We start from the raw sequence: 15,666 nt of genomic DNA on the forward strand, positions 1-15,666 counted from the left end.
TTAATTTTTTGTAAACTTATTTTTTTTTTTTTTTGTTACTTTAGAATGTATTAGTTTAGGTAATTTGGGTTTATTTAAAGTGAAGGTAAACTTTGGTGAATTAAATCCCGTTTTTTAAAAATACTATTAAAAACAGGGGCACTTTCATTCAAAGTTTACAAAGCAGCCGTGGCCGGGCGTGACGCGGGCGGGGCCAGATGCCAGAAAGTGAGCTCTAAAGATGGAAATAGAGAGACTCCAGAAGAGGGGGGAGGGAGAGAGAGAGAGGGAGAGAGACCGCAAAAGAGAGAGGGGGGAGAGAGACCGCAAAAGAGAGAGGGGGGAGAGAGACCGCAAAAGAGAGAGGGGGGAGAGAGACAGCAAAAGAGAGAGGGGGGAGAGAGACACCAAAAGAGAGAGGGGGGAGAGAGACACCAAACGAGAGGAGAGAGCGCAAACAAGAGGAGAGAGAGCAAAAGAGGGGGAGCGACAGCAAAAGAGGGGGAGAGAGAGAGCAAGGGGTGGGACCGCTGTACTGCAAAAAACGGCCCGTGTACACGGGCTTTAGGACTAGTATTTATATAAAAGAACAGTTACAAAATAGGTTGTTTCTACATCTGTAGTTTAAAAAATAATTAGACTGCCCTCTGGGCAGGCTTATCGACTAGTATACTTTATAAATGTGTTTACCAAGCCTGCAAGTGCAAAATATATATTATCCACTGGGGCCTGCTTGAAATTCTTAAGTCTTCATAAATCATGCGTAAAGCCTACTTGCACAAGGACATAATTAAAAAAACAAAAATCATTTATCTTTACAAATATAAAACTAGTTTGTATATATGTATAAGCATCATCGCACGTACTATGTTAATATGCTTTACCTAAAGTAAGCATAGTCATTGACCAACTACTATGATTACCTTTAACATGTCCACCGGGAATAACACACTTCATCTTACTGATACTTAACACACAAATTTATGAAAGTGCAATGCCGTGGAGCAGCTGATTACATTAATATTGACATTGGTTTGAAAAGAAATCAAGAGCAAAGCACTAAATCCGCGCCAACCTTTAACGCATGCGCATTTGTTGTATATCAATCAACTTCGTATTTATTTATGAGCACTGACTCTGGGTCACGACTCACGACTTATGAGCCTTTCCTCTTTTATAGGTATTTTATAAAGTTTGTCCACTTTCGCGTTCCATAATCAGCTTGTCATAGCTATGTGTTTTTCATTGGTTGCAAATAAAGACTTTAGAATTCTGATTTGCTGTAGTCAATGCCATCGACTTCTTATTGGCTGCTGAGGCCATCTTGTGATTGGCAATAATTTACCACTATTCCTATTGGTTGTCGTTCTTGCAGGCAGTGACTTTTCTGTCTGAACGGCTCCGTACTGCAGGATGGTAAGACCTTTACTAAAACCGCCGGTTATTAAAATTCGCGATACGCATTACTTCAAACGCGTATTTTACTGAGCAGAATGTCGGACGCTTTCTTAAACTTGCGATAGGACGACTAGTGGGCGTCTCTTATCTGTTGTGAGATCCGGGCCTGGTGTGCGTTGGGAAATACTTGACGGGTGGTGGTGCTGTCATATGATCTTATACGAAGAAGCCGTAGTTCATTGATAACAGACAAGAATGTTTGACTACTTAATTTACCAAGTAGCAACATTTTTTGCAGCATTGTCTCTTATAACTTTATTTAACGCTCCGAGCTACTTGTTTTTTTTGTATATTATTTTGCTATGAAGATTGAACGAGAGAGATCATCATGTATTGCTAAAACAAACAGGAAATGCCCCCCCCCCAGTAAAATGTTATATTATCGGATGTTATCAAGCTTCTCTTGATGTCACATAACTAGCTTCAGTGTCCTTTATGACTGTTGAGGGCAGGTTATTTATCCTTTAAAACAATTAATTGTAAAATACTCTTAAATAAGCTTGATTTAACCCCAGTATCCTAATGGTTAATTTTTTTCGTTGTGCAAATTATAAAAGCATAGTGGTTTTCCAATAAGCACCCATCACTATAAACATTTATATAGAGAATGTTTATTATTATTTTGAATCATGCATTTAAAAGTTTAGTGATCTTTCTGAAACTGCTGATAGTGTAATAACTATTTTTTCTTCTGAAAAGCCACATGCAATATAGCACTGGCTGGATGCTTAAAGTGAAGGTAAATTTTGATTAATTGGTGCCCGGTTTTTAATAATCCTATTAAAAACAAGGGCACTTTAATTCATCAAAATTGACATTTCGCTTGTTTTCTTCAAATACTTTTTAAAGTGAAGGTTAACTTTGATGAATGAGAGCCTGTTTTTTAAAAATACTATTTAAAAACAGTGGCACTTTCATTCATCAAAGTTTAGAAAGCAGCCGTTTTGTTTAAAAACTTACCTTTCTTCTTTTCACAGCCGGAGCAGCTTCCCCCACCCGGAGATCCTCTCTTCACACATCAGCAATGACTAATCCGGCTTCCTCCAATCATGGCTTTCCCCCCAGGGGAGTCATTGCCTGAGGCCATGCCATGATTGGAGGAAGCCTGATTAGTCATTGCTGATGTGTGAAGAGAGGATCTCTGGGTGGGGGAAGCTGAAAGGTAAGTTTTTAAACAAAATGGCTGCTTTCTAAACTTTGATGAATGAAAGTGCCCCTATGTTTAATAGTAGTTATAAAAAACGGGCTTTCATTCATCAAAGTTTACCTTCACTTTAATCCTGACAGCCACTGCAGCGCTTCCTCCGCTGGTCGCAAGCCCTCTTCGCAGGTCCAAAATTATGAATCCGGCTTCCTCCAATCACGGCGTTGCCTCAGGCCATGATTCCCCCGGGGGGGAAGCCGTGATTGGAGGAAGCCAGATTCGTAATTTCTGACGTATGAAGAGGCTTCAGACGGCCGGGGGAATTGCTGGAGCGGCTGTGAAGATTAAAAAGTAAGTATTTGAAGAAAACAAGTGAAATGTCAATTTTGATGAATTAAAGTGCCCTTGTTTTTAATAGGATTATTAAAAACCGGGCACCGATTCATATAAATTGACCTTCACTTTAATAGTTGGTTTTTCTTCTGTTAAAGTAATATGAAACCCCAAAACAATATTTTGTGATTCAGACAGAGCATACAATTATTTTTTTTCCAAATGTACTTCTACTATCAAATAGCATCCTTTGTTAAAGAGATACCTAGGTAGGTGTCTGGAACACTACATGGCTGGATATAGTGCTGCCATCTTGCAAATATTTAACATGTAAAACTGCTGCCATATAGTGTTCCAGACGTGCACATTCCTGAGCTTACATCCCTGCTTTTCAACAAAAGATACCAAGAGAACACAGTAACTTTGATTGAAGTAAATTAGAACTTTGTTTAAAGTGAAGGTCCATTTTGATGAATTAGTGCCCGGTTTTTAATAAACCTATTAAAAACAAGGGCACTTTAATTCATCAAAATTGACATTTCACTGTTTTCTTCAAAAACTTACCTTTTAATCCTGAATGACGCTCCAGCACTTCCTGCGCCCGTCGCAAGCCGTCTTCCCGGATCCAAAATGACAAATCCGGCTTCCTCCAATCACAGCGTTGCATCGGGCCAAGATTCCCCCCGGGGGGGGGAGCTGTAATTGGAGGAAGCCTGGTTCGTCATTTCTGACACCTGCAGAGGCTTCCGACGGCTGGGGGAGTCGCTGGAGCGGCATTCAGGATTAAAAGGTAAGTGTTTGAAGAAAACAGTGAAATGTCAATTTTGATGAATTAAAGTGCCCTTGTTTTTAATAGGTTTATTAAAAACCGGGCACTAATTAATCAAAATGGACCTTCACTTTAAAATAGCATGCTCTATCTGAATCATGAAATAAAAAAATTGGGTTTCATGTACTTTTGTGCTGCAACAGTCACAAATGTTATTGTAGCTAATGACACCATTTTACTGGCCATACTGCCTGCTACTTGTACAAAGATTCATAAATTAGGGATGCACCAAAATTAAAATTCGGGATGACCGAAAAATGACTTTTTAAAAACAAATTATTTTAAATACCTATATAAAGTCTACTGTAAACATGTTTTCTTAGACTACTATTTTAAAATATATATTTTTAGTTTTTTTGTGCATAGACTATTTAATGACTGAATCTGAATTGAAAAACTGCAAGCCAATAAAATAACCACACTATTATTTAATGTAATACACTAAAATTGGGCAAAAAATATGTTAAAACAATAATTTTACCAAGAAAAAAACTGCCAAAAAAATACAAAAAATGCAATTTTCTGCCAAAATGTTTCTGCGACTGAAATTTCGGTGCATCTCTACACAATATTCAATATAAATATACTGTATTATTCTTTGCTTAGTTCTGTGTAACAGAATCAGATTTAACAGTTGTTGTTTTTTACTAATTATCCAAATACATTATAGTCCTAGAAAACTATTATTATGTGTAAAACATTAAAGGGCCATTAAAACCAAAAGTTTTCTTTCACGATTCAGATAGAGAATACAATTTTAAACAACATTCCAATTTACTTCTATTATCTAATTTGCTGCAATCTTTAGATATCCTTTGTTAAAGAAATAGCAATGCACATTGGTGAGCCAATCACATGAGGAATCTATGTGCAGCTACCAATCAGAAGCTACTGAGCCTATCTAGATATGCTTTTCAGGAAAGAATATCAAGAGAATGAAGCAAATTAGATAATTGAAGTAAATTAGAAAGTTGTTTAAAATGGTATTCTCTATCTAAATCATGAAAGAAAAAATTTGGGTTTAATGTCCCTTTAAGTCAAGTAATGAACTCAAACACCAGCTCTAGGCTAGCATCAAATTTTAAATATGCTAAACAATAATTTTATCGAAAAGAACAGGCAAAAAAAAAAATAAACCAGAAAACCTAAAATAACCAAAAATGCCATTTTCGGCCAAAACAACATTTCTGCGGCCGAAATTTCGGTGCATCCTTATCATAAATTAAGAGGTAAAGGATATATTTAGTATTATAGCATCATGTAATTTATGTTGCAGAATCACATTCAGGATTTTAAGATGAAAAGGAATTACTATAGTGACACAGCTATTTATATGTATTTAATTTCTGATTACTCATGTATTAACCTTTAAAAATTGTTAGTCCTGCCTACTGTATGTGACTATTTGCAGTTAATTGCGTTCACAAATATGACCGGGATAGGGCTTTCTTGCAGTCACTTGAAAGCTTTTCTGACTAGAAGGAGGTATCCTTGGAATTCATGTAGACTACAAGAAAAAATATTGCGTTCTGCTATAAATCTTCCTTTAAAACCTTTCTCACTTTTTATGCATTTAAGGAAATTCTGTTTTAACATATCTTCTCATAACGCCCCAAATCAAATATTTATTTATTCATTTTCCTAATTTGTTACCCATTTTCTTTTGCTTTCTTTTATTTAACATCGCTCATCTTTCACCCTTTCATACCCCCTGTCTGCAATCAACTCCTTCATAAGCCTGGGCACAGAGTAAGTTCCTTCTAATCATGCACTAACAGTGGTGAGAAATCATTGATTTGCCAATTCTTTCTAACATGATGGGTCTGTCTTATTCTTAAATTATCCATTTAATGATGATCACACTTTACAAATATTTTCTATTACATCAATATTCTTGCATCTTAAGCTACCGTGCAAGGGGAGCAAATTCATCCATATCTGCACTTTCTTTTACTTGTAGACCTAAAAACTGTTGTGTATATAATCTTATCCAGTTTACTTACATTTACTAATTCTTTTTGATCACTTTAAGAAATTGTTGACTTTGAAAACCTATAAATCTCCTTTTTGGGTATGCAAGATTTTTATATATATTTATTTTTAGACAAAGCACTCACTGGGCTTATATTTTATTCCATAATGACGTTTCGGGTGTTCAGATCAGATGAAGGGGTGAACACCCCAAAACGTCACTATGAAATAAAATTTGATAACACTTGATAAGACCAGTGAGTGCTTTGTCTAATTGCCTATCGTAGTATATGATTCTAGAGATTCATTTTGGTTCTAATTGTGTTAAAAGCATGCTTACTGTGTTGATGATGATTGAATTTCACTATATATGGAGTTTTGGGTATGTGATGAAACAGCCAATTGGGGAAAAATATAGAACTGTTTTGACTAATGGCCAGTTTTGTTTAAAAGGGGTACTATACCCAATTTTCTTTCACATTTGGATAGAGCATTCAATTTTAAGCAACTTTCTAATTTACTCATATTATCAATTTTTCTTCGTTCTCTTGGTATCTTTATTTGAAAAAGCTGTAATGAAAGCTTAGGAGCCGGCCCATATTTGGTTTAGCACCCTGGATAGCACTTGCTGATTAGATTGATGGATAAATGTAGCCACCAATCAGCAACCAAATCATAAAAGAAAAAAATTGGGTTTAGTATCCCTTTAAATCCTTTTCACTACATTTATGATCATTCTAAAACTGATCAAAAAATACACTTCTTATTAGGACATTATAAATACTTATCGTACAATATTAACAAATGTTAATTTTACATTTGTGCTATGAATGAATACAACTTTATTCACATTAGTAGATCTAATGCTTGGAGTAATTTTTTTTTTTCTCAATTATAAAAGCAACAGTTCAAACTCTAATGGAACATTTTACTTTTTAAATTCTTTTAAGTTGGTGTTAGTATTAGGAGATCTTCATATCCCACATCGCTGCAACAGCTTGCCAGCAAAATTCAAAAAGCTTCTGGTTCCAGGGAAGATACAGCACATCCTGTGCACTGGAAATCTCTGCACCAAGGAGAGCTATGACTACCTCAAGACACTTGCTGGGGATGTTCACATTGTCAGAGGCGACTTTGATGAGGTTCTGAATATTTTTCACATGTATTCATATTCTCTGTTGTTTTTTTAAATATTTTTTTTTTTTTCAGAAATATTGTAAGCAAAATATGACAGTGAAAAGTCTGTAGGAAGAGAAGGAACGTGTTTATCTTACAAATATAGCAATTATTTCAGTATAACATTTTGTCAGTATGAAAGTTAAAGGTACAGTAAAGTTAAAATTAAACATTCATGATTCAAATAGGGTATGACATTTTAAACAACTTTACATTTTATTTCCATTATATAATTTACTTGTGAATCATACCCAGGTATATGCAGGAGCAACAATGCACTACTGAAAGCTAGCTGGTGATTGGTTGCTGCACATACACTAAATGGCCAAAGCTATGTGGACACCTGACCACAACATCTATATGAGCTTGTTGGACATCCCATTCCAAAATCATGAATATGGAGTTGCCCCTCCCCTCTGCAGCTACATCAGCCAAAACTCTTCTGGGAAGGCTTTCCACAAGATTTGGGAGTATCTGTGGGAATTTTTGCCCATTCAGCCAAAAGAGCATTTGTGAGGTCAGGCACTGATGTTGGACAAAAAGTTCTGGCTCACAATTTGCTTCCCAATTAATTCCAAAGGTATTCAGAGGGGTTGATGTCAGGGCTCTGCTGAGGCCACTCTATTTCCTCCACACCAAACTTGGTCCTTGCTTTGTTCACAGGGGCACAGTCATGCTAAAACAGGAAAGGGCTTTTCACCAAGTTGTTGGAAGCACCTCATTGTCTAAAATGGTTTTTGTATCCTGTCGCAGTAAGATGACTCCCTAGGGGGTTTAGCCCAAACCGTGAAAAACAGCCCCAGACCAATATCCCTCCTCCACACAACTAGGCACTGTATATTCTGGTAGGTAACATTCTCCTGGCATCTGCCACAACCAGATTCTTTCATAGAATCGTAGATTTTGAAAGCAGATAAGTACCACAGGCCCAACAAGTCTACCCAATATTTTCCAAAAGTATAAACTTATCGAGTTAGCCTTCTGCTTATCCCAGGCATTCTTGAAGCGCCCACCCCCAGTGTTTGTCATTACCACCTCTTGTTAAAGTTTATTCCATGAATCAATCACTTTCTATAAATAAGTGCTTCCACAAATTATTCCTGAATCTACTACCCTTCTTCTTGAATTTTTCTTTTTATGAAAAATACTCACAGCCTCAGCTTTCACTAAGCCCCTTAATATACTTGAAAGTTACTATCATATAATCTTTTCTTTCTCTCCTCCTATACATATTTAGGTAATTGAGCCTCTCCTGGTAAGTTGTTTGTTTTTGTTTTTTTAGACCATGTACCATTTTAGTATCCCTCATTTGTTTCTCTTTCTTAAATGCATCATTTTGACCTTGGCAGTGTTACATTTTAGATCCCAGTCATTTGTCCAGTCCTTCAAAAAATGTTTTTATATGATCTACTCTATTGCACATTTTTATATAATCTGCAAACAGACATACTTTCCCCTGTAGCCCTTTGCTGATATCACAGATAAGCCTGTTAAACAAAATAGACCCTAGTACTGCCCCCTGAGGAACACCAATTACTGTTTTCTATCCTTAAACTAGCATTCGACCCAGTTCACAAGTTCTGAACCTTGACGAATGAGATACAGTTTGTGAAATGCTTTGCTGAAATCAAGATATGCTACATCAACTGCTCCACCCTTGTTTAAAGTGAAGGTCAATTTTGATGAATTAGTGCCCAGTTTTTTTTTATAATCCTATTAAAAACAAGGGCACTTTAATTCATCAAAATTTACATTTCACTTGTTTTTTCTTCAAAAACTTGCCTTTTAATTCTGACAGCCGCTCCAGCGATTTCCCCCGGCCGTCTGAAGCCTCTTCATACGTCAGAAATGACAAATCCGGCTTCCCCCCCCCCTGGGAGAATCATGGCCTGAGGCAACTCTGTGATTGGCGGAAGCTGGATTCGTCATTTTGGACCCGCGAAGAGGGCTTGCGACGGGCGCTGCATTGCTTCCTCAATGAGATTAGTCTGACATGATCTCCCTGAATTTAAACCATGCTGATTTTGGTCCTCTAAATTTTCATCAGACTGCCAGATAGTGAAGCATGATTAATCAGAGAATGTTTCCACTCGTCCAGAGGTGATGTGATTTACACCACTCCAGCCAATGCTTGGCATTGCACATGGTGATGTGAGACTTGTATACAGCTGCTCAGCCGTGGAAACCCATTTCATGAAGCTTCTGCTGCATTGTTCTTGTGCTGATGTTAGTTCCAGAGGAACTCTGTAATGAGTGATGCTACAGATGATAGGCGATTTTTCATGTTACTCAGGGGCTTGGCTATGTGAGTTTAAGTGGTGTAGCATGGCTGGGCTGCTGTTGTTCCTAGGGGCTTCCACTTCACAATAACAGTACAATTGACCAGGGCAGAAAATTCTACAAACTGACCTATGGCATCGTTTGGCAGTACACAATAAATACAATTTCCAGACTTTTATTTCTGTTAAGTTGGGTCCATAGGAAAAATACATGCAATGTGCCCTTAGTCGTATGGCAGTGCAACGTTTAATGTCACTGAGCTCTTCAGTGCAGCCCATGATACTACCAATGCTTCTCTATGGAGATTTCATGACTATGTTCTGATTTTATATAACTGTTAGCAATGGGTGTGGCTGAAACATTAATAGGGGTGTCCACATACTTTTGGCCATATAGTTTATATGCCCCTTGTCACTGGCTCACCAGATGTGTTCGGCTAGCTCCCAGCAGTGCATTTGCTTCTTCTTCAACAAAGGATAACAAAAAAACTTTTTTTTAAAGGGACATTAAACTCAAAATATAAATTCCCCATAAAAAAAAAAAAATTGTTTTTGCTATGCGCTTGCATCATTTATTTTACCTACCTATTTTACGCTCTCAGATAAAATATAGTGCATTTTGTGGAGTACAGAACCCTGTCACTCTCACATGCTGTACAATGTCTAGGTTACTATATAGAGGTAAGATAAATAGCATTCAATGTTTTTTTCTAGGCATGTCCCAGGACTGCAAACCAATCCAATTTTTTATTTAAAAAATATATATAAATTTTCAATGCTTTTAAAACATTTTTCCCTTTATCAGTATTTAATTTATACTCCAGAATTGTTATTGTTTATTAAGATAGATAATCTCTTTATTACCTATTCCCTAGTTTTGCATGACCAACACAGTTGGGGAAACATACACTACATATATTATGTCAATATACTTTTTACCGCTGTGATTAACTTGTATCTAAGACTCTGCAAACTGCCTCCTTATCTCAGTGCTATTTAGAGACTTGCATTTTAGCCATTCAGTGCTGACTGATTTGTAACTCCACAGGAGTGAACAGTGTTATCTATATGACACACATTAACCCCTTGAGTGCTAACGACGGCTCAGAGCCGTCATTAGCACTCAACCACCTTTTGAGCAAACTGGAGGCTCCCACCAACTCCCACCCCGACGATCGGGCCTGTATACTGACAGGCATCGCCAGGGCTTCCCGTTACGCGTGGTGACGTCACGCGCAATGACGTGGTGATGTCACTGCGCAACTTTATTAAAAATGTACAATACAGAGTATAGGGAAAGGGAACATGCTGCTTGGAAGCCTGTATCAGGCATCTAAGCAGCTACAGACCCCCAAGACCCACCGTTGTAATCGCCTAACCTTTCCAACGGTATAAGTTTTGGGGATCTGGGGGGGGGGGAAGAGTTATAATTTTTTTTTTTTTTAAATAGTAAAAAACAGAAAAAAATAAAATCCTGCTGAGCACCAAGGGACATAAATCCCATTTTTTTTTCTTTTTTTTTTCTTTCAGGATTTAGGAAGAGCATGCAATTTTAGTAAACTTTCTAATTTACTTCAATTATCTAATTTGCTTCATTCTCTTGATATCCTTTTCTGAACAGCATCTAGCTAGGCTCAGTAGCTGCTGATTGATTGCTGCACATAGATGCCTCGTGTGATTGGCTCACCCATGTGCATTGCTATCTGTTCCATAAAGGATATCTAAATAATGAAGCACATTTTTGTTTAAAATTTTATTCTCTACCTGAATTATGAAAGAGATTTTTGGGGGGCTTAGTGTCCCTTTAACTAGCACTCTTTCTGTGAAAAGTTAATAAAAATGCACTTGGATAAAGGCAGAGATATGGAGTTTTAAAGGTTATAAAGTATATTAATATAACAATGTTGGTTGTGCATTGCTAGGGAATGGGTAGTAAATGATTTATCTTTTAAACAATATATAGAGTAGAATGTCCCTTTATGCACTGTATTACAAAATATCTATTTCTAAAATATTTTTAATCCATTTAACATTCATTTTAATAAAAGAGCAGTTGGGGAAACATACAGTACATTAAAAATCCTAGTAAAGTTCATGCTCATGTCTTCCTTTGCTGTGAATGATTAGGGAAAATGTAAACAAGCTTGTGCTCTGATCTAAGCAATCACTGTAGAATGGTTTAGGTAAATGTAACCATGCTGTGGTGGAAGTGGGCAACATACAATTTTCAGAGCCATTTTAAATTACAAAAAGGGTAAAATAATTAATTCATATTACAACACTTATTTTTCTTAATATTTTTATGGAGGGGCTCAATTTTGAGTTAAAGAGATATGAAAGTCTGTTTTATTGTAGTAATAAAACCAGCACTATATATTACTGATCAGTTTTAAATGGGTTTTACCACCTTTTTTTTTTTTTTTCTCCCCCATTTGTCCATTACTTCCTGTCACAGCCCCACCAGGAGGCTTGGGTTTCTACAGGAAGGTTTATCTAGCTTGATGTAACATGAGCTGGGTTTACTATTAAATTAATAGACTAGATAAACAGGGGTCAGATTTGCAAACTAAGTTGCCAAGATGTCAGCTCTCATCACCCTGAGGGCAGTGGTTACAGAATTTAATTAAACTGTAGGGTGATGTGCATTAGGCTGGCCTTGGGGTGACTTGGCCCTCTGAGGATTCTTGGTAGATTTATCAAGAAATGCAGATATAGAAAATGTAACCACTGTGTCCTACAGTCATTTTGGTTGTTTGTGTTAAAGGGTCATTAAACCCATTAGTTTTTTTCATAATTCAGATAGAGAATACAATTTTAAACATTGCAATGTACTTCTATTACATAACATTACATTGCTTCATTCTTTAGATATCCTTTGTTGAAGAAATAGCAATGCACATGGGTGAGCCAATCACATGAGTCATCTATGTGCAGCCACCAATCAGCAGCTACTAAGCTCATAGAAGTAAATTGGAAACTATTTTTAAATTGAATTCTCTATCTGAATTATGAGAGAAAAATGAGTTTCATGTCCCTTTTTAATATAATGGTGTTTTAGTATTTTAGTGTTGATCACTGTAAATCTGAGATTGAAAATATGATTTATCCAGACTGATATTTAACACTGATCATTGTGTGTGTTTTTTTTTTATTTTTTTTATTTATATATTTTACAGAACCTAAATTACCCAGAGCAAAAAGTTGTCACAGTTGGACAATTTAAGATTGGTTTGATCCATGGTCACCAAGTTATTCCCTGGGGTGACATGGCTAGTTTGGCATTGCTGCAGAGACAACTGGATGTTGATATTCTTATTTCAGGACATACCCAGAAATTTGAAGCATTTGAGCATGAAAACAAATTTTATATCAATCCAGGATCTGCTACTGGAGCCTACAATGCACTAGAAAAGTAAGTCGTATATGCAGAATTCATGATTCTGCTTTTGTAATGGTAAATCTTAGTGTTTCAAAGTCAAATTACCTTTTTTTTTTTTTTTTTTTTTTTTTTTTTAACTTTGCCGCAGCATAAAACTAAGCCCATAGCATAACTTTTTTTTTTTTTTTTTTTTACTTCCCCCCCCCCCCCTCTCATGACTGAAGCTTCCATTTTATTTTGAGGGCTGGTAGATAATGGCGTTTTTGAAACCCTAGGATTTACCATAACTGTAATAATGATCAATCCATTAGAAAATGGTACAAAAACACGTTTTTCTGTTGGAGACAATACCAGGAAAAAAATTAAATAAAAAGATTAAAAAAATATATGGGGATGGGTCTATACTCTTTTGTGTTGGTGTACAAGTATCATAAAAGATTAAAAAAGCAATTGACCACTCATGGTGATTGTTTGTTTATATTTTGGAAGTTTAAAAAAAAAAATTTTTTTTGTTCTCCCACAGTTTTCACCACACATGTAGTTTCAAAATATACACTTTATGGATATCTGCTAACCTTAAAAGCTGGTTAGTATTGTAGTATTTCACAAAACTGACACAGAATCAACACAATATCAGACATTTTAAAAATCTCATTGTAGCTTGAAAAAATGTAAGTTTAGATGCCGGCCCAATTTTGGTGAACAACCTGGGTTGTTCTTGCTGATTGGTGGATAAATTCCCCCACCAATAAACAAGTGATGTCCAGGGTTCTGAACCAAAAATTGGCTGGCTCCTTAGCTTAGATGACTTCAATTATCAATTTATTTTTTGCTCTTGCTATCTTTATTTGAAAAAGGAGTAAATTAGAAAGTTGCTTAAAATTGCATACTCTATCTGAATCACGAAACCAAAAATTTGGGTTCAGTGTCTCTTTAAGAGCCGGACCATTTTTGGTTGAGAACCTGGGTAATGCTTGCTTATTGGTTTGCTAAATGTAGCCACCAATAAGCAAGCGCCAGCTAATGGGCTGGCTCGTGATCTTTAAATTCCTGCTTTTTAAATAAAGATAGCAAGAGAATGAAGAAAAATATATTAGGAGTAAATTAGAAAGTTGATTACAATTGCATGCTCTATCTGAATCCTTAAAAAAAAAAAAAAAAAAATGGATTCAGTATCCCTTTTATTATTGGCTTAAATTTTAGCTAGCTGGTCACTAAAATGTGATGTGCCCATTAAATAGGTCTTGGGGGAAAATATATATATATATATATATATATATATATATATATAATCTCCTATGGTCTGTATGAAAGTACTGTTTGTTTTGATTTTTGTTTTTCCCCCCAGAACCTATTAACCAATAAAATTAAAACTACAAATAATCTCACCAAGAGTACTAAATTAGGTGCTTCATTAAGTTTTTAAAATGTTTTATATCTGCATTTGTGCTTATTTTTTATAGTAGTGTCTATTACAAACAGTTAAAAAAATGGTGTATACTGCCCCTTTAAACTTTAAAAATGATACTGTCTCTAAAAGTTAATGTACAGTTCTGTACCAGACTATATATAGGGGGGGGGGGGGGGACTCTTTCAAGTTGTATTTGTATCTAACTTCAACTTGAATATTTATATAGAAATTGTGATTGGTGCTGTCCAGTTCATTGACATCCAACCTTAATGCACTATTTCTATGATACACTCCTAGAAAGGGCAAGGATATGTTATTCCTCTAGGGCTGTAGAAACACCATAAGTGCTTCGATTGTTACTTCTGAGAGGGTAAACGGGGGCAGAGAGAGAGATTGGAGAGGAAAAGTAAAAGTAGAGAAGATAGCTTTACAAGAGAGTGGAGAAAGAAAGATATGAGAGAGGGGAAAAAAAGAGTGTAAAGAGAAGATATGCCTGAGAGATAAGGGAGAGGCTAAAAAGAAAGATTGAAGAGAGGAGGGAGGGGTGAAAGAGTTAAGGGAGAGAGAATTTATAAAAAATAAAATCTCCAGGTCTGCTATGACCTTCCATGACTGTCAGCACTCTCTGCACACTCTCAGTTCAACAACTTTCTATTTCTTTCCAGCTGTTGTCTTACCGAGAACCACCAAGTTGATGTTGCAAACTGCTATGCACTTATTTTTGTTAATCTATTACTGCATTTTCCATTATTTAATTTAAGGTATAAACTCAAAAATATTAAAACAGACTGCACAATATTGTGTTTCACAATGGCTAAACATATGCAAGGAGGGGGTGGAGTAGTGGGTGTGGTGTGTGCAGGTAGTGGGTGGGATCAGAAGTGGCGAGTAATATTGTGGCCTGGCTAGTAGCTTATGGGTGTGTGTGTATGTATATCTCTCTCCTCTATCTCCTTCTTAGATTATATCCTTTTTAAAGGAAATGGTGCAGACACATATATACATTCTCTAAATATTTTTTGCATTTCTTTTGTTTTCCAGCAACATCATTCCTTCCTTTGTATTGATGGACATCCAGGCTTCTACAGTTGTCACTTACGTGTATCAGTTAATCGGAGATGATGTGAAAGTAGAAAGAATAGAGTACAAAAAATCCTAAAATAAATTCCTTTAACTGTTCATTGCCTTTTAATCTTCATTCCCATTTATTTCAGAATTAAAATATACGCAGTTCATGTATGACCTAGGCATCTTATTGTAGCCATTATATACTAATGTTTTGCATTTTTTATTTACTGTTGCTGTAGGAATGTTGTGAACTATTATAGCAATGATTGACTTGTTTATATGTTCAAAAAACAATTGTGCCACTCTGCATTAATAGCTGTATAAAAGTACAGATTTGTAAATAACATTCACAGAAATATGTAACAAAATAACAATACAAATTATAATTCTATGACAATGCGACTTTCTTGCTTCACGCACTGTGCTGTTTCTCTTATTTATATACAAAATATATTTTATATATTTTTTTTTTTTCTCTTAAATGACAATTGTTGGCTAATAACTTTGGGATATTAATGTGTCATGTTCTCCCTGAAATTAAATATAATTAATAAATCTAATACAGTAACCAATATGTTAAGGTAAAAAATGTGAGGTATATGCATTTAACCTTATTTGGCCTGGCCCTTTATGTTGTCA

At 35.9% G+C, this 15,666-nt stretch overlaps 1 protein-coding gene across 1 annotated transcript; it reads left to right on the forward strand.

Annotated features, from left to right (window-relative positions):
* Positions 1–1,324: 1,324 nt before the first annotated feature.
* VPS29 (VPS29 retromer complex component) lies at positions 1,325–15,418 on the forward strand. The gene is made up of 4 exons (XM_053701725.1): positions 1,325–1,395; positions 6,665–6,856; positions 12,346–12,581; positions 15,001–15,418. The coding sequence occupies exons 1-4, from the start codon at positions 1,393–1,395 to the stop codon at positions 15,116–15,118; spliced, it is 549 nt and encodes a 182-aa protein (XP_053557700.1). The 5' UTR covers positions 1,325–1,392; the 3' UTR covers positions 15,119–15,418.
* Positions 15,419–15,666: the final 248 nt, after the last annotated feature.

This window comes from Bombina bombina, chromosome 2, assembly GCF_027579735.1.
Source record: "Bombina bombina isolate aBomBom1 chromosome 2, aBomBom1.pri, whole genome shotgun sequence".
NCBI lineage: Eukaryota > Metazoa > Chordata > Amphibia > Anura > Bombinatoridae > Bombina > Bombina bombina.